General features: G+C 39.4%; 1 protein-coding gene across 5 annotated transcripts in view; it reads left to right on the forward strand.

Annotated features, from left to right (window-relative positions):
- CEMIP2 (cell migration inducing hyaluronidase 2) overlaps positions 1-24,854 on the forward strand; it is a 79,103-nt gene that overhangs the window by 32,276 nt on the left and 21,973 nt on the right. For 4 of the 5 annotated variants that reach the window (XM_073345153.2, XM_073345151.1, XM_073345150.1 and 1 more), the window contains 7 exons: positions 5,652-5,792; positions 8,008-8,569; positions 12,019-12,188; positions 15,620-15,808; positions 19,726-19,895; positions 23,461-23,670; positions 24,109-24,314. In XM_073345153.2, coding sequence (XP_073201254.1) covers positions 5,652-5,792; positions 8,008-8,569; positions 12,019-12,188; positions 15,620-15,808; positions 19,726-19,895; positions 23,461-23,670; positions 24,109-24,314 — 1,648 coding nt within the window. The remainder of the gene's footprint in view (positions 1-5,651; positions 5,793-8,007; positions 8,570-12,018; positions 12,189-15,619; positions 15,809-19,725; positions 19,896-23,460; positions 23,671-24,108; positions 24,315-24,854) is intronic. The other variant, XM_073345155.2, reaches the window with a different exon arrangement.

Consider the following 24,854-nt stretch of genomic DNA (forward strand, 5'->3'; position numbering starts at 1 on the left):
CATAATAAAATTAAACCTTTTTAAATCTCAGTACCAGATGACCTACACTCAAGAGTTTTAAAAGAATTGATGAATGAGCTCTTTGAACCATTGATGTTGGGTTTTTCCCAGTATTCCAAAATATGTTAAAGTTCCAGAGGAACGGAAAAAAGCTAATACACCAGTATTTTAAAAAGGATAAACAGGATGGCCTGGTTAACTGTCCTATAGTTAAACGTGGTATCAATCTCATGCAAAATCTTGGAACGGCTAATAGGGGATGCAGTTAGTAAAGAATTAAATGATGGTAGCATAATTAATGTTTGTTTGTTTGTTTGTTTGGAAAATGTCAAAACAGTTGATTACGAGTTACCTATACCAACACAATTTAATGTATTTGGACTTTTGAAAGGCATTTGACTTTACTGCAAGACATTCTGATTTAAAAAAATTAGCACTGTACAAAATCAATGTAGTGCATATTGATTAGATTAAAAACTGATGACTGATTTTAAAAAGTAATTGTAACCTCCATCCAGTGGTCGTATTTCTAATGGGGTTCCACAGAGATCAGTTCTTCACCCAGTACTATTCAATATCTTTCTCCAGTGATATAGAAGAAAATAAAAATTGGGGTGGTAAATGACAGGTCAGGTCAGTTATATAGTGTGACCTTGATCACTCGGTGGTAACCTGGACTCATTTGAACAACACATGCTTTAAAACAGCCAAATGCAAGTGTGACCATGGTGCCTGGAGGGGCCACACTGAGAATGCCACACTCTTGGTTAACTGCAAGGAATAGGGCAGACAATCCCCCACACTGGTGGTTTATTCTATAATTAGATTTCACCAAGCCAGTAACTAAACCGCTTCTGTATTACCACACTGGTTACCAAGAAACCAAACTACAGCCTCCTTTAAGCAATCCCATCCAGACAGCCAAGTCTAATATAGCAAGTGATTACTAAAATCTTATTCACCATACTTAAAGTTCTACCAATCCCCAGGGACCGGACATGTTGCCCACTAGGTCAATGAATATTTCAGATCTCACCCAAATACACACTTACAGCCAATCCTTATTAACTAAACCTAAGATTTATTAATCAAAAGAAAGAGGAGAGTTGCTATGGTTAAAAGATCAATATACATGCACATATAAGTAAAGTTCTCAGGTCAGTTTCATAGCAGAGATAGTGAGGCTGCTGACTTGTAAAAGTCCTTCTGGAATCCATTTTAAAAGGTTATAGTCCAATAGGCACTCAAACAATTTGAGTTTGTTCAAATTCTTCCATGAGAATTCCAGAGTTAATCCAGAGTAGACCTGGCGATCTCAGTCTTCTGGGCTTAGACTTTCCCTGTCAAAGTTTAAACAGATGGGAGATTAAAAAGTTTTAGGCCCAAAGCTTTCTTAGTTGCAGCCAGCCATCAATCAGAACAATGCCTTCCTTGGATGAAGAATAGGTAATGTATACTGTTGCTTTGAAGCTAATCTCTGTTTCTTATGCATACACAGGTAACCATTAGCATAAGGCAATTAACCATTCAGGCAGTTCAAAAGTAGTTTACTATGCGCAATTTACAAGTTTCAAAGAGAAATGAGGACAATAATATTACAGAATATGTCCCATCTAAATGATGATATCCCCTTTTGATCTCCGAATCAATAGAATGCAGTAATGAAGCATTATGAGACAGGAACAGAATTTTAGCATCTACAAGCTAATTAGATCACATTGTTAAACTTCTAACAAGATATAGGTAAACATAGACAAATATAATTAGCATCTACCCTTTTAAGTCTCTAACAATACTAAGTAAACATATTAACGTTTCTAGTCTATTTAACATGGCTTTGATAACTACCTGCAGGGAATGGCCAGGGAATCTGTTTATCATTTCAGTACCTCCTGTGAAGTTATGGGTCATACGCCAGTTGACCAGTCTGTCCGCATCACAGCAAGGCCACACGTGAGAACAACAAAAGTCAACCCCTCTTACAGGGTGTGGGACTGTCTCATGGAAAGTGAGAAGAACTTAGAGAGAGTCAACTGAATATGAGCTCCCAGTGCAGTGCTGTGGGATCCTTGGATGTGTCAATAGGGGAATATTCAATAAGAGTTGGGAGATGGTATTCCCATTGTAATTCTGTTCTGGTGTCAATCCTTCAAAAAAAGATATTGTAAAGGGTTCAAAAGGGGCTGCAAGAATTATTCAAATTCTAGGACAATCTGCTTTACAGTGAATAATTTAAGAGGCTCAGTCTAGTTAGTTTTATCCAAAAGAAGGTTAGGAGGAGGTGACTTGAGAAGTCTTTTTTAAAATCTAGATTGGGAGACTTTTAAAATGGAGGCTCTAAAAAGCAATGGATTTGTTGCAGAGTTTACCAGGTAAATTTCTTTGGGTCGGGTTATGCAGGAGCTCAGATTAGATTATCATAATGATCCCTTCTTGTCTTAATCTGTAAAATTATGAAAGAGTTAGTGTGCTTTTGTGTCCATATGCAGATTGTTTCAAGATGACATTTATTTGATCTGCAGTCATTCCTTCATCAGACTTTTGAACTAGTTGAATTTTGCACCCGCAGTAGAGTTGTGCCTTATCAGTACTTGGCAGACTTCCAAGGAAACACAAGGTGTTGCAGGAAGAGGTGTTGATGATTCTGTAGGTGGCACTATTCTCTGAGTTATACCTTAATCACTTCATTAATATGGTAGTGAGCACTGGGTTCCTTGAGGTCCAGTCTACTTTGATGAGATCTACTTGCATTATTGGAGATCTCATTGCTCTCTTTACAAGAGCAGAAGTATTAATCCTGGAATTCAGGCCATTTTCAATACAGCTAGTTACATTCCGCCTGCCTAAAATTTATTCTGGTGTGTCTTAAAATAAATGACACATTGATTGGAATTTTCCAAGTATCTCTGTAAAGGAGAATTCCACTTATGCCCCTTTAATTAAAAAAAATCCAAACATTCTGTCATGTGTAACCATGCTGAACTCTGCATCCCTTCTTCCCCCTCATAGTTTTTCAGCAGGATTGGAATCTTTATATCCACAGTGAAGACTTGTGTCTACCACTTGAGCCAGTGGAGTAACTGGTAGCAGTAGTAGGCTGGTACCCTCTGTGAATATTAGAGGTGGGATGAGGCACCCACTTTGCCAATAGTTTTCACAGCTATTTAATAGTAGAGAAACAGTGAGACTCGGGAACCCTGGGCTGAATTCCAAGTTTTTGGGGTGAGGGCATTGTGCTGTAGTAGTTAGACCCTTTCCCTCTAGCATGCCCCTCCATGAGCTTGTCCCTTTCTGTCCTGTCCTCCCAGCTTGTCCCTCTCTGCTTCTGCCCTCCTCCTTGCTCCTCTCACCCTATGTTCTAGTCAGTCTGTTTGGGTGCCAGCAAGGGAGACCATTGAGAGCACAAGGATAGACAATCTCCCTGCTCTTGGTACCATTGTCGCATGCTACAAGTGACCCTTGGCTTCAATGAGGAGCAAATGTAGAGAAATTCTGCTTGGCACTTGCAGCCCTGGGCTAGATCATGCTGAGGGTAGACAGAATCTTCAGAGAATTTAGCTGCCAGACTCTTGCGAGCCTCTACCGAGCACATGAAAGTGGTGACTTTTCCAGAGGTTTATACCCCTAAATTTGAGGATTTTTTGTAGGGACAACAAAAGGTTCCTATGTGACCACAGTGGTGACACCTCTACCTATTCAGTCCCCTGCCAAATTTCAAGTTATTGCTCCAAAGCTTCTCAGTTAAAGAGTTAAGGTGTTTTTTTTTTTTTTAAACATTTGGAAAATAGCATATTTTTTTTCCCTAAACTTGTTTTCAGAAACAGTTGCACTGCTTTGCTGAAACTTAAAATCAAGCAGCCACCCAGCCTGGAAAATGTTCAGCCTGAACCATTAGTTTGGCAAAGTTATCTTTGCCAAAGTTGCAAATAATTGAAAACAGGAATATATACTGAAAAGTGTATCTGTGTAAAACACAACTGATCATTTTGGAGGGTGATATATTGTATTAGTATTAAATGCTGGCTGCTTCATTCTGGTCCTGAAATATCAAGGAAGATTTTCAATGCACTTCCAACTGTGAAAAAAGTCTTAATTTTCTTCATAGCAATCATCAGAGAACAGATGCACAATCTGTGTTTCAAAAACATATTTATGTTAGAGGAACTTAATTTGTGCCTGTGATGTTCATATCTCCTTTGTCAGCATTTAATTTATCAGAGATCCTAAAACAGTCAATTTTAGAATTGCTCTCTTATCCCTCTCCTTCCTATCTCTGCACTGAAGTTACAGTCCTTAGCACTGCACTTTATAGATCTTTTCATAGAACTTATAGTAAATTTACTGTCTCATTAGATCATCTTAGTAAATTTCCCTTTGGTGTCCCTGGCAATATGTTTCCCTACAGCTTTGTACAGTCTAATTCTGAAATAATGGGGCTTCCATTTCCTTTGGAGATTAATCAACAGTCTAGCAGATACTACTATTAAGGAAATGCTTCCTGCTATTTAGCTTAAATTCATTTGTTGAGTTTTATATCATCACCACTTTGGACCACCCTAAACAATTCTCTCCTGCCCTGATATTTCCTTCCTTTTTGTTTTCTTGTAGATTTTATATTATCCCTTAGGTTTCTTCTGGCCATGTATTTACATATTTAGTTGTCTTAATCTTCCTTTTCTAAGTCAAATCTTGGCTCCTGTGAAAAAGATTGATATGAATTCACAGCGTAGAAAAAGATTGAAGTGAGAGTATGGTGTTAAATAAGTTACAAAATATATATATCAGAAATGCTAATGATTACATTAAAGATGAGATGAATAGTATCTATTTCATTACAGGGTGGCAATCCCACTTCCTTAGATAGGGCTGTTTACAATTGTCTAGTCTTACATGCCCGTTTATTTTCTGAAACTAAATTGCCTTTTGATGTAAGATAGTCTCTGAAGGAGAAATGAGAAGGCTAAATGGATGAATTCCATTGACATGAAACCATCCAACCATTGTTCTAACACTGGGTGCTGGCCTGTTAGTCTTGGCATCTGTTGTGTTCACCTCCCCTACCCCCAATTTCTCCTTCTCCTTTTCCAGATGCTTCAGAGAGTCTCTCCAATCTCTGTCTCCCCTCCTCCATACTATGAGAAGGCAGGTCTCTACCACTGCAGTAGGCAGCTATTTTAACAATCTTAACCCAATTGTTGAGAGAAGAGAATTCTATGTTTCTGTAACTTCAGCTGACCGCATACGGGTCTCCTTGGTATCTAAATGATTGGTGCCCTTTCGGCAGGAGCATCTTGTAATGTTCTTATTGCGCTAAGTGGCTCAGTTTAAGAGCAAGAATACATTCCTTCTACTAAAGCTAGTCAGCCTTCACATACCCTGTCACTGTTTTTGCTACATAAGTTTGAACCCTGATGCAACTAACTGCAGTATCTTCTATGGTACAATTAGGAAAACAGCAGAAAGAAACAAGATAATCCATTATTTCTGATCCCATTCCATCTAATTTGAAAAAGAAACATGTTCCTAATGAATGAAACCTTCATGTTGCTGTAGAGGGAGGAGAACCACTGACTTCTAGTTTTTTTTACTTTATATGGCAATGTCTTGTCTTTATGTGTTTGTGGTGTTTTTAATTGAATTGGTTATTTCAGAGAATTGTCCAGATCAGAACCCTCGTCTTCAGAATTGGAATCCTGGACAAGATACTGGAAAGAGAGTTATCATCAAAAAGGGAGATTTGTTTCGTCTGAATTTGGATGCTACGGTGCATTCTGTAGTCATACAGGATGGAGGTGTGTAACGGCAAGACAAGCCATGCGCTTCAATCAACTGTTATGTCCCATTTTTTAACACATTTCTGATTTATGCTCAAAGCACATTAGACAGGTGTCGGTGAATGTGACAGTGTTGGTTGAAGAGGGAAGGCTGGTGAGGAGGGAAGTTGGCGTATACAAACAAACATATACTTCCCTTTCCCCATTCAGGTGTTGCCAAAACACTTGCTCTTCTGCATTAGTAATGTGTGCAGAAACCCTGCAATGAAATATGAGAACTTCAATTTGCGTTTCATTTGAAATATTTAGTGAAAAACTTTGGAAATTAGCAATTGTACTTTAAAAAAATGGGTCTCTTTCACTCTGATGGCTTTTTTTTAAGGAAAGTTCAGAATTGAACATCATTCCAACAAATACTTTTGCATTGAAAATGTTCAGTTTCAATATGAAAATGACCACTTCGAAGAAAATAAAATCGGAGTTGTGAAATCGTCCAGCATTAAATGACTAATATTTTTGCACAAAACTACATACAACTTACTCATCACTTTTGCATCTCTACTGGTAACATGCTTAGGCTCTGTAGCATCTTGGTTTGTTAAGAGTAATATGTTGTGATGTTTTGGGGACCAGACAGATCAGTAAGAAGTTCTGTCACTGTCTGCCTTGTAAATTTTGAAGGCTTGAAACAGTCCCCTGCTTCCCCAGGTGTATGCACTCCACACAGTTTGCACAGCAGCAACCTGCCTGGGATAAAACCTAAATAAAAAGTCTTTAAATAAACACAGATTTAAAGATAAATTATTAAGGGAAGGCAAACATATACAAGTCACATGGAAAATCAACATAAAAAGACAACCTCAGGCTTTTGCACGTTCATATCAAAGATAAAATCCCTTTTCTAATAAGAGTTACCTGTTGCCTTAAAGCAATTCTCTCCCACCCCCAAAAGCTACTCACCTTGAGCCTGTCCCCCAAGTTATGGATAAAAAAACCTCAGTTCCAAGCCTGCTTTTAAAAGGCTTCTTTAATCTCCCTCAAACCCCACCCTGCCGCATGGTGGTGACTCATGGTTAGTCAGTGTGGGGAGCCAGGATGTTCTTTTCAGTTTCAAATTCTCTGCGTCTATCCGTTAACTCTAATGGTCCATCATTGTCTTTTCCTGGGCTGGACAATGGGGTAGTTTCTTGAGGCTGGTTTTGTATAAACAGCTGGCTTGGGAGATGCCCCTCCCCATGTGACCCACAGACTGAGCACAGTTTTCTAAATACACAAATATGTAAATTCATAACCATAGCCTATATACATTACAAGCTTTCATAAAAGACCTTACCTGATGTGTTTTTTATAGTACAATAATATAGTATGCAGTCAGTTGGTTTAACTGCTCATTGCTGGGGTTTAAATCTTCTCTTCTCCCCTTGGGATGTCTGGACCCTGATTGTCACACATACACTACATGCAAGCTGCCCACAGCAGGCAATGTGCCTGTATAGGGTTGAATGATTTATGAGTAGATCGCAAAATGGGACCCAGGACTCCCATATATCTTTGAAGTCAAGAAAAATGGAGTGATGATTCTAATTCTTGGGAATTAGTTAATTCTTCTTTCTTTCCTATCATACTGTAGGCATTGGTAGGTCTGTCTAAATTTAAACAATTTTGTTAGATCATTCCATGTCCCATATCTGTCTGGTTGTCTTGATGTTCAAGTCATTATTGGTCCAGTGGTATTGCAGCTTTATCAATCACTAGCTCCTCAGCTTTTACTGCGCTTCCTGCTTTTGTGTCAAGTCTCAAATATATAAACTGATGAACAAATGCCCCCGGCTCTTCAGTGGGACACCTGCAAGAGACTCTAGGAGCCTTGTAAAGCAGGACTTGGACAGTAACTTTCTATCTGATTGGCGGAATCAGTATTGATGCATTGTTTTGTTCAGATGTTGAGAAAACAACTTGGCAGAACAGATTAGCAATTATCATATTTAATGAAACTATAAGCCAGTTTTTCAAAATGTTGATATACTAGAAGTTACAGTTCTGTTCCAGATGGATTTTAACGTATGACTGCCTGTAAAACCCATTTTCCTTTCCTCAATCCATTTAGAAACCAAAATTATTTAACTTCCCCTAACATTTAGGTTTTTTTATTGCAATGTTTGGCTTGCACTTTTTTTTTAAGCAAAATCTGTTTCTTTAAAACATAGCTTAATATTGAAATTATTTCCTATAGGATTGCTTGTCTTCGGTGATGATAAAGATGGATCCAGAAATATCACTTTGAGAACTCGGTTTATCCTGATAAAGGATGGTGGAGCGCTTCATATTGGAGCACAGAACTGTCGCTATAAATCCAAAGCAACTATAATCTTGTATGGCAAATCTGATGAAGGTGATGATGTGCCAACATTTGGCAAAAAGTTTATTGGTGTTGGCTCTGATGGAACACTGGAATTGCATGGGACTCATAAGTTATCATGGACTTTGCTGTCAAAGTCTATGTATTCCTCAGGGCTGGCCTCTGGTTCTTATGCTTTTGAAAGGAATTTTTCCCGGGGGCTAAATGTGAGAGTGATTGACCAGGACACAGCACAAGTTTTGGTTGTTGATAAGTTTGATACCCATGAATATCAAAATGAAAGCAGGAGACTTCAGGATTTTTTAAAAGGTCAGGATATTGGCCGCATTGTTGCTATTGCCGTGGGAGATTCAGCTGCTAAAAATCTCCTGGACGAAACCAGATTGACTATTCAAAATCTTCTGGGAAGTAAGCTTGTCAAAGGATTGAGTTACAGGTAAATAATTTTGTTTTCACTTCAAATCCACTTAGTGCCTCTAGATGTAGAATATATCTTGTGAACAGGAATTTGTGAAACCTTAAGAAAGTATGCTATTTTTTTCACAATCTAACACTGTTCGTCCAAGGTCTGTCCGCCAAAGCTCTTCGCACTGGTACGGTATGCAAATAAATGTCTTATTTATGGATAATCCCTTACAGAAGTATTGAAGAGGATTAATTAGTACATTATTTAACAGTGTAAAGGCCTGTAAGTGCTTATTATAACACTGATAGCTGTGTATATATAGTGGATTTTAACACTTACTCTAGTGCACCAATCTTCATAACTTCTAATATAATTGTATGACTAGTGTTTATTTTCAGAACTTGTCTTTCTTTTAAGTATACAAATCAAAAGCAGGTGTTGACATCTGATGCATGTTACTGACACCTCTGGGGTAAGAAGTGACCGATTAGAAACCACATGCAGAAAAGGGGCCCTAATCAGACCAGACCAAACCAACTTAACTTCCTCCCAGCCCCACAGAAAAGAGAGAGTAAAAAGTGATACAGACAGCTGCTGCATTCTTCTGTTGTCAGCACTTTTCTCTGGCAATTAATAAGAAACCAATATTCTGACACTGCATCTGCGAGGCATCTCAACTTCCCCTTCATAATGTGGCCGCAACAGATCAGAATCCCATTCCCTCCCACCTGGTGGTAGAACCCATTTGAAAGTGTGTTGTAGCCTATTAAGTGAGTGTGCATTTGAAAGCCAAGGATATAAAATCTCAGTCGCCAACTGTGTCTTAGTTCCTCTTTTTCCGCTAGCTTGAGTGGAACCCAATCTTCAGCTTACATTGGGATTTGTTAGATAAATATTATAACTATAATATTCTAATAATAAGTCAATAGTATGTCTTTGGTTTTGTGTCTTCGTGCCCCCTCCCACCATCACCTCCCCATATTCAGACTTAGGCTATTCTGCTCCCTCTGCTTCAGCAGTACAGGAAAAATGTCAGGGTTCCAGCTTTTTGCCTTGACAAAATACCATTTCATGTTTATTGTCCTAGAAATATCCTTGTGACTTGAGTGCCTTTTAAAGGGCTTTCCTGCAAGAAAGAGTCCTCTGAGCCATCAGAGAAGGATCTAGTCACCTGGGACTTAGGCTTTCCTAAGTCTGGATTCTAGCCTCAGAAGTTTTTATAGGAACAGCAAATATGGGGGCAGTAGAGCATACCATAATATGCACTGGTCCCCTGGATACAGTAAAGACTCAGTCAAAGGTTGGTTCTGATGTGCCCTTGTGTAGACAGCCACATTGGATCCTAAATCTCTTCCTGTGAGCATGAAGTGATTGGAGGGGGACACCTCGGATTCAAGGTCCCCAGAACTACCCCGTGACCTCCTGGGGTGGGTGTACGGGAGTTGGTAGGGTTGTACCTTCTCATTTGTATCGGCATTTGTTCATCTGAAATTGAGAAATTCCCTACCTCCTGTCGGGAGGGAGCAGGAGGTTTTTTTTCCCCATTCCTCCCCTTCTTGATTCCTGGCTGCTTTCACTGGTAGGCTGAGACTCCCTTCTTCTTAACAGAATTCTGTTTCCCATTGTCCCAGCAGCAGAAGACAGAGACAGTGACTCACAAGTAATAGTCACTCACGTCTCATGTCCGTTTAAAAAAATAAAATAAAATAAAAATGCAAAGGTAAGATGACTTCCCTCCTACCCAAAATAAGAGATCTTCAGTCTGACAGTATCTTTTTTTGAATGTTCTTTCTGTCAAATGCTTATTTTGACTTCATGGATAGTGAGGCTATAGAAAGACATGTTCAGTGTAACATTCTTGCATAGAATCATAGAATATCAGGGTTGGAAGGGACCTCAGGAGGTCATCTAGTCCAACCCCCTGCTCAAAGCAGGATCAATCCCCAGTTTTTGCCCCAGATCCCTAAATGGCCCCCTCAAGGATTGAACTCACAACCCTGGGTTTAGCAGGCCAATGCTCAAACCGCAGAGCTATTCCTCCCCCTTTTTTCCCCCTCCCCCCGATTATCATTGTGATTAGACTAGAATACAGCAGTTATGGAATTTAACCTGTCGAAATACCTGTTTAGACTTTGTTTTATATGCTTATGAATAAACTAGTGTCTTGGCTGAAGGTTTTAAGTTCTGCCTTTAATTGGTGAATGACTGGCCATCCAGCAAGCTGACTGGGTGGCACAGATTCTATTCGGTATAATAGGATATTTATTTTTTATCAGATTTAGATTTAATCACCTAATCAGTAGTCCTAGGAATAAGGGTTGTACACTTAGTGATATGACCATGCTTGATTTGAGTCTCAGAGCTACAATAGGATTTTTGTCTCAAACCGATGATTGAGAGTGCTGACTATGCAAGTAATAAACATAGTATGGAACAGTGAATGTTTACTAAAAATGTTATTTATATATTTGAATAGGTTTGCTTTGTACAACCTAATCCAATTTCAATACCTTGCAATGCTCTTTAAGAAAATTACTGGAAAGTTTGATTCAGGTGGCTGTGTGATTGGAGTACATAGGGGTGTAGTAAGAAAGAGGAATCTCAAGATGCTGTGCTTATAAATTAAGTCAAAACCCAGCTCTGATTTAAAGGGCAGAACACATGAAGATAGGCAGGGGTTAACGATGAAGGAAAGCATGTTATATGAGAAGATATGTAGTGAAAGTGGTGAATGAAGTAGAGGATGGAAGTCTGGGCTTCTGTTTCAAGTCTCCTGTCTGACTCACTATGGGGTCTTAGGCAAGTCATTCAGGGGGTGTCTATAGCAGTACAAAGTGTATGTACTCTGTGTGTGTGTGTGTGTGTGTGTGTGTGTATGTATGTATGTAAAAATATATACACACATACATTTAGCTAAAAACTTCCCACTGTTACTACGGAAAGTTCAGTTCCAACAGTGGATTTGGCACTATAGTCAGGTCTCCAGGCTGGTTAGAGCAGGTTTGTCAGTACCTACTCTACCCTTAGCACTACCATAGTTGGAAACATTTTAGCAAGTCTTCTTTAGTGTAAACAAGGTCTGAATCTCTCTGTACTTTGTTTTATGCACAAAATAACACTTGTCACATGATCTTGTGGTTTGTAAAATACTTTGGTCACTGGACAAAGTATTAACAATATTTCCTGAAGTCTGGAATCTTTTTTTTTTTTTTTTTTTTTTTTTTTTTAGAGAGAGAGAGAAGGGGAGGAGGGTGGAAAATGAGTGGTGAGCATTTTCCAGCCTGCTTATGAGAACAACCAAATATTTTCAACAATTATCTCTTGCATGAGGAGTTCCCATTCTTCTACTGCATTTTGGAATTCTATTTTAGGGAGTTTTGGAAAAGAGGCAAAAGAATAAATGTTGTATACGGTGTCTATTTGCAAAGGATTTAATTTAAGAGGATTTTGTGTTTAAACATTTACTTCATTTTTTGCAGGCAAGCCTGGGCTTTAGTCGGTGTTATAGGTGGTGGAAATTCCTCCTATAATGAGTCTGTGAGAGACTATGAAAATCATAGCACTGGGGGAAAAGCTCTTGCTCAAAGAGAATTTTTCACAGTTGATGGTCAGAAGTTTGCTGTGAGAACTTTCAGTGAATGGAATGAAGGTAGGAAAGTTTGTGTTGTGTTGTTTTCCCCTAAAATCTTCATAGGCAAAATGTTTCAAAAAACAATTTGCATGGATCATTTTCTAGAACAGTTTATTAATGCAAGTTAACTTCCTAATTACTGCAGTGGGGTTTTTGTCTGTTTACCTTTAATGTTGCCTAACTTTTGGATGAAATCCAAATAGAGGGGAAGGTATCAAAAATGAAAACTTTAAAATGTAAATCTCCTTATCTGCTGCAGTGCTGTGGGCATCCAACACAGCATCCAGGGGAACCAGGGAACTGTATCCTTAATGCAGGGCTGGCCACCCTGTGTTAATATGACCAGAAGTTAATATGTGGCTCCTTGTATAGACACTGATTCCGGGGCTGGAGCTACAGGTGCCAACTTTCCAATGTGCCGGGGGGTGCTCACTGCTCAACCCCTGGCTCTGCCACAGGCCCTGCCCCCACTCCACCCCTTCCCGCCCCCTCCCCTGAGCTGGCCATCCCCTCAATCCTCCCCCCCCCCCCAGCCTCCTGCATGCCACGAAACAAATGATTGGGAGGTGCTGATCGGTGGGGCTGCCGGTGGTGGGAGGTGCTGGGAGGGAGGGCAGGGAGCTCATGAGGGGCTGCTGATGTATTACTGTGGCTCTTTGGCAATATACATTGGTAAATTCTGGCTCCTTCTCAGGTGCAGGTTGGCCACCCCTGCCTTAATACTTAAATTTAAAAACTTAGTTATACAAGTGTGCTGGAGAAATACTAAAATATAAAATCACCTACTGCAGGCTGGAGATCTGACAGGCTTGTGGGTTTTGTATATCTTTTTCCATGTTTGCCTTTTGGGTTTCTTATCTTTAGTCCTGTTAGAATATTATGTTAATTGCTGTTGCTTGTGATGTTTGGAGAACTCTTAAGCATGGCTGACTTTTTATTTTTCACAAAAGCGTCTCTGATTAGTTGGATTATGCTGACATGCATACTTCTGACAGCCTGTTGGTCTGGTAGTAAGCAGTATCTGAACACACAAGAATATTACTGGTGGTGTTGAATCCTTAACTGCTTTTCTTATTCTTAGCTCCATGGCCTTGGTCCTGATTAGAAAAAGGAAATTGCTTCTGAGGTCAAATTCCTTGGCAATAAATGTTATCCGTACTAGGAGTTCATTTTCATCTTTTATGATGCTAAAGCTCAATCTTATCATTATTTCTTTTAAAAAAACAAAAATAGATGCAGGCCACTGAGTCTGGTGACTGCTTGCAGCCTAGTTTTGATCAGGAAAATCTGCACCAAGGCCTGTGACCTATAAATATCCCCAAGTCCCCTTGTACTTTGTGAGGGCATTGTAGGATCCCCATTAAATATATGGCTCTGCCTTGATTTAGCATCTTTGTCATGGGTAGTAAAGGCCTTTGTGTTCACCAAAAAGCCAAGGAATATCTCTGGATATGTCGAAATTGCCCATGTTACATCGCGCCTGCAGCAGCACTGTGAAATGGACAGTGTGATCACACTTTATCACTGGGGGAGAGCTCTCTCGCAATAAAAAATAACCACCTGGAATGAGGGGGTGGTAGACTCCCGGCAATAAAGCATTGTCTGTAGTGGCGCTTTTCAGAGCTAAGCCTTTAGTCGTTCAGGGGTATGAAAAGACATCCCCTGAGCGACAAGTTTTTAGGCTGTGTCTACACTGCCACTTTCAGTGCTAAGTCTCCATACTGGAGCTGTGATGGAATTTCAGATTAACAAAACTCTCCTCTTAATCAGTGGCTCAGTACAATCACATTCTTCTGTTTGCAGTTTGGTCTTTGGTCTTTAAAAAGGATATGTATAAGACTATGTATAATATTCTTGGACTAATTATCAGACCGAAGAGATACCCATGCAGATATGGTCTACCAGACTTATGACATAGATATGGTTGGGGGATTAGTTGTTTTTCAAGGTCAGAGATACCCTAACTGGTCATGTTAGTGTTACGATGCTGTTCTTCAGCTGATTATCCAGGATGTATGCTGTGAAAGGTTTATCTCCCAATAAGATTTTGTTCTTTGTTCATCCCTTGTATTTTGAATGTTCTGTGATCTTCTTGAAATCCCAGTTATTGTCTGAGTTTGCATTCCTCTGGGATCCTCCCTACTCCAGTTCTGTAAATATATGCAACTGTTAATTTCCTAAGAATAGTTTCTCTTAAATTGTCCCAAGAAGTTACAGAATTCCAGACTCTCCTTGTCATGTCATATTTTGGGGGTCACTAAACTCCCACTTCACCACACTCTCTTTCAGAGTGCTGCTTACTTCTTTTAAACACCACCTCTCTGCCAGGCAGTTCACTTTCCTGGCAGCTTCTAGAAATTTAGTTTCTACCATCATATGATTGGGAACAACTGAATTCACTTATCACTTTTAAAGTGAAGGAGTTTCACATTTTTTCAGTCTAAGAAGATCTACATATAAAAATTAGTTTTTTTTATGAAGTTTTCCCTCACTGAGAGGACTACTGCGTATCTTCTATTCGTTTTGAGATTAGACTCTTGTGGGTGATGGGCAAGGTGTGAGAAGGGAATTAACAGTTTGCTTTCATAATGACCAAAATGTTGGTTCTTAATTTTTCAAAAAAATCTCTCTGAAAAGTGACTATGGAAAAATGGCACCATCTGTTGAATATGTATACTGAGTTGTATCTACCCACTTGAGTGACAAGTATGTTTGGCTTTTTTATTTGTTAGCCATCCTGGCTCTGTACTGCTAAGTGAGATAGAGCTGTATTCTTTCCTCAGGGCTGGCTCCAGGCACCAGCGAAGGAAGCAGGTGCCTGCAGCGGCCAATAGAAAGGGGCGGCACACCATCCGTCATCGGGGCTGCACGTCCGGGTCTTTGGCTGCAATTCGGCAGCTGGCCCTGCAGTCCCTCTCTTCCTCTTCGGTGGCACTTTGGCGACAGCTCAACCAGGCTTGGGTTTTGTTTTTGTTTTTCCTTCATCTCTTGGTGCGGCAAAAAAGCTGGAGCTGGCCCTGCTATTCCTGCACATGTATCAACAGAATTAATTTGTCGCTGCATCTGTGGAAACCCAGTGAAGGGCGTGTAGTTGCACAAGTGTCACTTGGCTTGCCAAGTCTTTCTTTCTTGTGGTGGTGCATAAGGAAAGTACACAGCTTTGTTCTCCAATCCCAGGTTGTATACATAGGCTGAAAGGCACAAAAACTTTCCATTTCTACTGGTAAAATGAGATCATTGCATCTGAATCAGACTCACCAAACATGAAGCCCTTGATGCTATTTTACATGCTCCCTTTTCAGGGCAGTACCATACTAGAAAGTTTCTTACATTTTGGAAAATGTTAGTTAAATATCAGAGTTCCTTATTATAACTAAGTATTTGTAAAGTAGATGACATTTGAAGTTATAGCTTTATATATTGCTGGATGCATCATTTTTCCTTTTTAGGTGTCCCACGTTCAGGTTTCCAGGTAGAGGCTATAGATGGAGTGATACTAGATCTGTTGGAAGATGTTAGTAAGTGGGAGCCTGAAGACCAGATCGTAGTTGCAAGCACCGACTATTCAATGTACCAAGCAGAGGAATTCACTCTCCTTCCCTGTCCAGAGTGTAGCAGATATCAGGTCAAAGTCAAAGGTAGGAGACTGATGAAAATGTAAGGTACGTACAATGTGACTGTGTAATATGTACAAATTAGGGAAATGACCTCTTATACTGGGAACGGTAAACTCTTGCGAGTGACAGGCTCAGCCCTCTCATCCATCTTTCCCTCCCCTCCCAGACTTTCTCCAGCTATATGCAAGGAATGGATTTCATTCTTTTAGTATACAGTTGTCCTGATCTATGACCATGTTAACTTCACACCCACAAACACTGCCTTTTGCCTCTTTTCCTTTTTCATTCCTTCGCTTTACTTTTCTCAGTGGACACTTCAGAAACAATCTGGTCCTAAAAATAACTTCTCACCTTCCTTCTTTCTCATTTGGTTCGATCTCCCCACCTTCACTCCCTGAATTGTGATTTTTTTTCAATTCCTTTGCTTCTAATGCCTTTATTAGCTCTTTTAAATGTGCCGTGATATATCCTTACTGTCTTTAAAAAACAAACAAAAACCCTTCCTTTGACCCTGATTTTCTCTTTGTAAATCTTTTTTTTTTCTTTTTTCTTTCAGCAAAATGTTTGTTTATGCAAATGACTGTCATATCTCTGACTGGTTGCAAACTATCTTTGTTCTGGGCAAAACACAGAAGTGTCTTGCCTACATGTAGTTGACCATTTCATTTTTTGCTGCCTATGACCCTCTTCTGTTTGACTTCACCGCAGTGCAGAGATGACTGGTGCCTGCTGATAGTGGGGGGGGGGGCACAATTTAAAGGGCCGTTCCAACAGCTTGTATCACGCCCCTGCCTACCTGTCCCTCTCTCTTACTCTCAGCAGCCCTTCCCTGCAGTTCCCAGCTGTTTGCTGCTGCTTCTCCCCACAGCAAAAGTACAGCTCCCTGTTTGCCAGCTATAGCTGTTGCCATGCAAAGCTGGGGCCCGGCTGCAAAATGTGACCAAGCAGGGCCAGCAAACTCTGGCAAAAATTGGGGCAGGGGAATGTTGCCCTCCCCCCATTGCCTCTGCAGCCCACTCCATTCTCTGAGACTGCATCCTTAGCTGTATGGGTGTCTCTGGTTTTCTTATACCTCTTTGCTCCTCCTTCAAGCCAAAACTTTTCCTCTGTAGAGGGGCCTGCAAGTCTCCAATCTTGAGCTTTCATCCCCTTCATCTCATGGCTTTACCCTTAGCAATCACTTTTAACATTGATCAACTCACCATATAATTTGACACCTTCTAGGGATACCTCTGTCTGTCCTGTTGGCCTCTCAGATTTATGACTTCGCCTTGAACAATATGAGCACCTTCACACACAACTCTTATCTCCCCTGTTTTTTTCTCTTTCAGACTCAGAACTCTTTTTTGTTCCCACTGCATGTAATCGTAATATCATCCTTACTTCCTGAACTTACCTCTTTGTCCTTTGACCGCAACTCTTTTTCTTACTGCCTCAGTGCCTCTGGTGAAACATGTACTGTTGCAATCATATCTTCTCATCTTGACTATAAGAACTTAATTCTCTAGCCTCCGAGTCCTAGTCTCCAGCATCTGTGGAATGCTGCTCCTCACTTGCTCTCATGTATGGAAGAAGTACAACCAAATTGTGCCCCTCCTAAACAGGTCTGTCTTCCTATTTGTTCTGGATCCAATATCCTTTCTTGTTCTGAAAATGTCTTCCCAGTGTTGGTGGGAAAAGTGTATTGTCTTGCCATCTGGGACAGAATTTTTGTATCTCCTCGCCTTACTGAATCACCATGTGTTTTTCACGTCATCCAAAATGTATTCCTTGACTATCTTCCCCCCCCTCCCCTTTTTTCCACTTTGAAGCTATTCTGTAACTCCAAAATTTGGGATACAGTCAGTAAATAACTATATTAAATCATGTTGTATTTCAGTCACCTTCTAAACTTAATATTTATAAATCCTTCACCTTGGAAAACGTTCCTTTTAGTCCATGTATGATTCACTCTAGAGTTGCTCTTCTAGAGCTTGTCAGTAACATTTTTACAGGGCTTATACTAGGAAGTCAAGTACAATGTGCACACCTTCTGAAAGGAAGAGTAATTTGGAGCTTTAAATTTTTTTGTAAATAGTTAGCACTTTCATAAGAGAGGTGAATTTGCTGATCTTACTACTTTTCAGCATTAACTTAAGTGCTTTTTTCTCATAGTACAGTAGTTTGAAACCAAGTAAAGCAGACAGTAAAGGGAAATTTTATTATGCCCCAAGGCATGTTTTTGTTTTGTTTTGTCATGCAAACTTGTCAAGCCAAATTCTCTCCTCAGTTTGGTTGGGCGGGGGTTAGGAGGGGAGGGGAAGTATGGTTACAGTATGCCTTGAATCGGCCTCTTCTCACTATTTCTCTTCTCACTGGTATTTGTATCTTGTACAAACGTGCAAAAATGAAGCAATTTGGTAGTTGAGTTTGCCACCACAAGGAAGATTTTAGTATTCCCCTTTCTTAAATTTTGATAGCCCATGTAACACTTGTAGGATACAGAAGTTAGGGGAAAGTATTTTTTGAAGAATGCCTCGGTTTTCTTTCCTTCCTCCTCTCCATCATTCTTTTTTGAGGGGTGGGGAAGAGAATGAGCAAAGATTGCCAGCTTCAAGGAAAATATACCAGTTCTGGTCAGTTTTACATAACATCAGGCATAGTATGAGAGGTACTCCTATTGAAACTTTTCAGCTGGACTCTTTCTTTAGCAGTCAGAGCCAGCTGTGACAGAGATGTCAGCTTTGTATTAAGGGAAGAAGTTGCCTATCAATAGAGAGATAAATGGAAAAACAAAAGAAGTGCCCATTTATAGTTTAAGGCTTACTGGGATAATACTTCACATTATATAGATGAATGAAGGTTAATATTTCAGAAGAATTTGTGTGTGAGGGCCAAAATAAATGAAAGTTTTTGTTCTTGGTTTTTTTTGTTGTTGTTGTTTTTTTTTTTAAAGGCCTTTTTAATTAGGATTTTTAACTGTTATGGCAATGTTTCTCCCATTTAGGAAGGAGCCAAATTAGTTTAAAAAAAAAATGAAGCAATGAGTCTGGGAATTGTCATTCAGTAGTTTTTTTTTTTAATGACTGTTTAAAGTTTTACTGAATTAGGCACTGCTCCTGCACTGTTCTACAAGTAGGCTTGCTTTATACACTGTGAGGAGTCCCATTGCAGTCAGTGGGACTACCCACAGCAAGCAAGACTAAGCATGTACACATGTCTTTGCGGGATCTAGGCCATAGATCTTGAAAAGGTGTTTGAATTTACTTATCAGTTATCACACACTTCCAGGTTTTCTGATTATTCTGTGTGGGAAAGATTAGCCAATTGTGTTTTTTTTAAGCAACCTCTCCTTTGAAATCCTACTGTTTTTTGGTGTTTTTAATAATGTAAACATCCTTAATCTTTTCCATTTGTCCACTTCTATTTCCTGATTAAAGGAAGGTTACTGCCACCCTCCTTTCAGTCTCATGGGAGAGCTTCAACACTCTTTCTCTTCAGGACCCCCCTCCTTTCCCTTATGGGGAGGGTACTAGTCCCTAATAGTCCTCTCAGTGCACTGTTGGGTGCTTATGAATCATTAAATTGACTACAATCTAAAAACCTGGCTATAGGAAAACTGGTGCTGTTCCTAGTGCCCAGTCTCCTATTCAGCAGCCCTCTGCCTTGTGGAGAGAGTGTTTCCTTCTGTACAGAACCCCATGGCAACAAATATTTGTTGCTTGATGTTTATCACCTGCCAGTGATGTGTATTTTGTCTGCTCTAGTGGACTCTTCATCTCCGATGAGAAGTGTTTGTTAACCAATCAGAACATTGGGATTCAGGTATCCAGTATTCCAAGAGGTTTTAGAATACGATGTTGCCTACCCAACCTTCTAGTTGCTTAAGTGAGAATGTTATGTAAGCTAAGTTGGTCATCTACCCTATTTTTCTTTTCTTGAACTGACTTTTTGAACAGAAAATCCCCAGTTCCTTCATATGGGAGATGTCATTGATGGAGTGGACATGAGGGCAGAGGTTGGAGTTCTCACTAGGAATATCCTAATCAAGGGAGAGACAGAAAAGTCCTGCTATGCTGGCAATCAGTGTCAATACTTCAATTATGATACATTTGGTGGACACATCAAGGTTTGAAAAACTTTTTAAGTAGCTTCCTTAGATTGAGGATGGCTTCTGAGCAAAAGTATTAATTCTAAATTTGGGGGGGCGAGTTTGTTTCAATATCTTCTAACCTGATATTCACTAAATTCTCACTGAGCGGTTCTGTCTATCCATATTTCTTCTCAGCTTTCCTAAAACTGGAATTAATTTGCCAAGAATTAGACTGAAGAATCAAGGACAAGGAAATGTTAATGTGTATAATGTTGTTAGAAGCCTGTTGCTTATGTTTATATTGTGTATTGTTCAACTTACTGATGATTTGGTATACAAAGGGCAAGATCTTCAAAAGCAACTGATTTTGGGTACCCAACCTGAGTCACTGTAATGGAGCTTGATTTTCAGAAAGTGCTGAGCACATACCATCTGAAAATTTGGGCCCTTTTATGGCATCTCCTGTTGAGCACCCAAAACCAAGAGTCTCACTTATTAAAATAAAGGGATATAGAAGGATCATTAGTGTTACCACTTCTTATATCTTGCATGGCTATATGTTAAAGGAAGATTAAGGCTGAGATGGAAAGCAGTAGTACAGAAACTAATGGTTAAAGCAGCCGTTCCCAAAAGTTTTGCTGGTATGACCACATTTTAATTAATTTCCTCCCAGGACCCCAGACAGCATGGAGGACGCCAGTTTGAAGAACAAAATAATCTCCACTGCACAGCATGACTTGGCATACACTGCATGTGAGAGCAAAATGGCTCTTCTGCACAGCAAAATGGTGTCCTCCATGCACCGTGACCTCACACACACCATACATGTGAGGTCACACAGTGCAGAACAGAATGGTGTCCTCCCCACACTAGGGATCACCTCAACCCCATTTCAGGTTGAGTCCCATAGTTTGGGAAGCTCGGTTAAAGATAAAACTTGCCATATTTATTCCAGTGGGAATAGATGCAAGGAGTGATTTGAAGTGTTATGGTGGTTCCCAGTGGATGTTAGAAATGTTTGAGGCTTCATCCTTTTAAATGCAAATTGCTTTGCTTTCACTGTTTTTTGTCACAGGCTTAGTCTCCTTTTTTAAGTGTTGGGTATAGATTTTAGTTTCATAATGCTGGAAATAATGGTGGGAAAAATCTACAGTCTCTCTTGTACTGCAGCCTTTGTTTTGTGGGAGGGGAATAAATTGGGTTTTAAGTTTCCTATTGTGACTAAGATAATGCAGTGGAGAAAGATGTTGACAAGTTGTGAGCATTACAAAGCCCGTCTTTGACTGCTGCAATAACTCAAACTGAGTGGGCCCCTCAGATGCATGAAGATGGAACAGAGTTGTTAAATTGTTCTTGTGAGTCTGTTCTGAATAGTTGGGCAGATGTTGCTTAATTTACATTAGCATTTGTTTATAAACATCTACCACTGAGCATTTTTCAGCTTTTGTCCATTTTGTACTAAATTTGGGTAAAATAGGCTATTACAATTAGTTAAAATGTCTGGACCCAGTAGAAACTACAGGTTTCAGAGTAACAGCCGTGTTAGTCTGTATTCGCAAAAAGAAAAGGAGTACTTGTGGCACCTTAGAGACTAACCAATTTATTTGAGCATAAGCTTTCGTGAGCTACTAAGGTGCCACAAGTACTCCTTTTCTTTTTGGTAGAAACTACAGGCTGATAAGACCCCTTTTCATGGAAAGAGCGGTATAAGTGTTGTACTGTACATCTGAATCAGGCCTTAATTTGTAGCTTTAATGTTTCATTACTGCGTGTGTTTAAACATTTAAGGGCCAGATCCTCAGCTGGTGTTAATTGGGAGCAAATGCAGCAAGGCCAATTTCTGTCAGCCCTCAGCATTACACTGGTCCTAAATGCCTCTCTGTGGCTCAAAACCTTGTTTCTTCAATAAAGCTATTAGAGAGACGAGGTGGTAAATCTAAGCTCAGCAGCTAAAAAGTTGAAATGGTCAAACACTGCTTCTTTAACTTGCCTACAACATGTAATTGTGTGTTAAGGTATTTATATTTGACAGTCTAATTCACAAGCCCTCAAATGTGCAATGTGGGTAAGTTAATATTACAATGAGAACTTAGTTCAGCTTAGTTCTTGATTTGTCAGATTTGCAAACTTAACTTCACATAACTAAACTTTTGCGTTTAGTTTGCTTTTTTAAGACTGAAGGAAGAAGAAATATTTGCAGTTGCCCCATTGTTTTGTGCAATTCCATAACCTTAACAACTTTGATGTACAATACTTAGCTGTGTACTAGCCAATTATGCAATTTAATGTGAAAATCCATAGTTCTGAGGGAATTGCCCATCGTCATGTAGCAAAAGAGCAACCCACCTCTTGTATCTAAAACTGCAGGCTCAAGCTATGTCTACACTACAGATCTTACCGTGGCACAGCTGTACCACTGTAGCTGAGCTGCTGTAAGGTCTCCTGCGTAGCAGCTCTATGCTGACAGGAGAGTGCTCTCCCACCCCCAATGAGTGGCAGTAGCTATGTTGGCAAAAGAGTATCTCCCGCTGACATAGCACTGTCCACGCCGATGCTTTTGTCGGTGAAACTTATGGCAGTCAAGGGTGTGTATTTTTTCACACCCCTAACCAACAAAAGTTTTACTGACAAAAGTGCCGGTGCTGTACACAAAGCCTTACATAGTGACTTCCTTTTGTGAGGGTTGGCCACACGTGAGCTGGTATAGCTGGATTTTGTTTTAGTTTAGTGTGTCATTTTGATGCTGAAAGGATTCTCACACCTTTTACAGTCCTTACTTGTGGTGTTAAAGGGAATGATTATTGAGGGTTTTATTCAAATGGAGAATTGTTTGGGAATCTGAGTAATCGAAAGTGCAGTTATAACAAAAGCCTACTGGAAATTTAAACTAGAGTATTTGCTTCAAGGAATGTTATAATAAAATACAGGTCTAGAAGTCTTTTGGTTTTGCTAAGTCCCTTATAGTAAGAGTTCAGGTTTTGCCCGTTGCTTATAGTAATCACAGAAGATTCATTTTTAAGGATCAGATTAGTAACTGGATTTTATTGTCTCTGTGAGGCCTTGTGTGCACAAGAAAGTTGCACCAAATTAATTCCGTTTCTAAACTGTGCAATCCCCTTGTGTAGATGCTTAAATTAGTTAACCAGTTTGAGTGTCCATACGATTGCACATGTTTAATTAAATCAAATTTCTAAACCAATTTAGTTAAATCAATATAACTTTTGTGTATATAAGGAGAAAAATTCTTTCTTGTTTGAATACCATTTGGCTGTCTTTATAGAATGTTTGTTTAATTTGTGAGAATTCCAGTAAGAGCCATTTAAAACTGACTTGCTGTAGCAATAAAATTCCTGATGAAACTTTTAGTTTTGGTAACCTGCACATTTAGCTTATGTGCATGTCTCTTGTTTATGAAGGTCACTGATTTATAGATCTGGATAGAAAGCAAAACCTGAAGATTCTCCAGACTGGTTCTTGTAATATTCCGCTGTACTTGTCCGTGCCTGGAGGAAATCCGTTCACGATGGCTTTAAATTTAAACTTTTACCAATTTAAAAGGGTAATTGATTATTCAGTTAGATATTCTTGTTACACACTCCAGATTTTGAAGAATTTCACATCTGTTCATCTCTCCCATGTGGAATTGAGGCAAATGGGACAGCAACTGATAGGAAGTTACCCTGTTCATTTCCACCGCTGTGGGGATGTGGATGAGAAAGGAGGTTATAGCTTCAGGACTTATCTGGAAGGCCTTTCCATTCATCATTGTTTCTCCAGATGTGTGACAATTCATGCAACTAATGGCTTGTTGGTAGGTGCCATTTCAAATTGTTTGAAAGTAAATGTTACAAAGCACAGTCGGTGTGAAAATACTTTATTCCATTTTTCAGTTTAAATGTGCAGAACATGACTAAAATATTAATACATAATTACCATGTGTAAACAATGACTTTTGTGACCACTCTTGATCTTTCTAATTGAATATTTAGAGCCTTGCAGTTAGCCAACATCTTCAGAAAAAGTCTCTGAACAAATAAATAAATAAAACTTGACATTTAACTTGGCCATTATGGCTGATATTGAAATGTCATTTTGCAGTTATGCCAAGATAGTAAAACTAAATGGCACTTAGCATTCATTGAGATTTATTTCAGAGTAACAGCCGTGTTAGTCTGTGCCACAAGTACTCCTTTTCTTTTTGAGATTTATTTGACATTGCTAATGACATAATGAACTTGTATTTCTGCAGATAAAGGACACCATTGGTTATGACACACTAGGCCACTGTTTCTTCATAGAGGATGGCATTGAACAGAGGAATATTCTGTTCCACAACCTTGGACTAGTCACCAGACCAGGCACTCTTCTTCCCACAGACAGGAATAGCACCATGTGTATGGCCATTAAGGATAAAGTGTATGGAAATTATGTTCCAGTGCCAGCCACAGACTGCATGTGAGTATCTGGCTAAGAAAAGAAAATCGAATTAGTTGCCATAATTAAATTTTTGAAAATCTCTTGTTGCTCTACAAATAGGCAAGATTTTTTTTTTTATGTAGGCTACCAAAGGTGGACAGCTGGAATACAACATTGGCATTTAGAAAAAAGCATTAACAATCTGAACAACACAAATAGAAAATATGAACAACTGTGTTGAAATACAGTAACTACTTGATATGGTACCTGATTCAGCAGACCTCTCTTCAGGCTATTTCCTTATTTTTATGCAAAGGCACCAGATGCTATGAAACCCCCATTTTAATGCTTAATTTATGAATTAAGGTATCAGATTTCTTCTATAAAAGTCAAATACGATTACACCACTTACTATCAAAATGGTTTATCATTGCATGTAGTATTTTAACCACAAGAGCTTGCAGGAGGACTTGTGAAAGAAACAGACAGTTTTCTTTAGGAAAATATGACTTTCTTCATGATTTCTTACTTGAATCTCATGACAGACTTGCTTTGTATGTCAAATTAGCACTCGCTAAT

The sequence above is a fragment of the Lepidochelys kempii genome, chromosome 5, assembly GCF_965140285.1.
Source record: "Lepidochelys kempii isolate rLepKem1 chromosome 5, rLepKem1.hap1, whole genome shotgun sequence".
Lineage (NCBI taxonomy): Eukaryota > Metazoa > Chordata > Testudines > Cheloniidae > Lepidochelys > Lepidochelys kempii.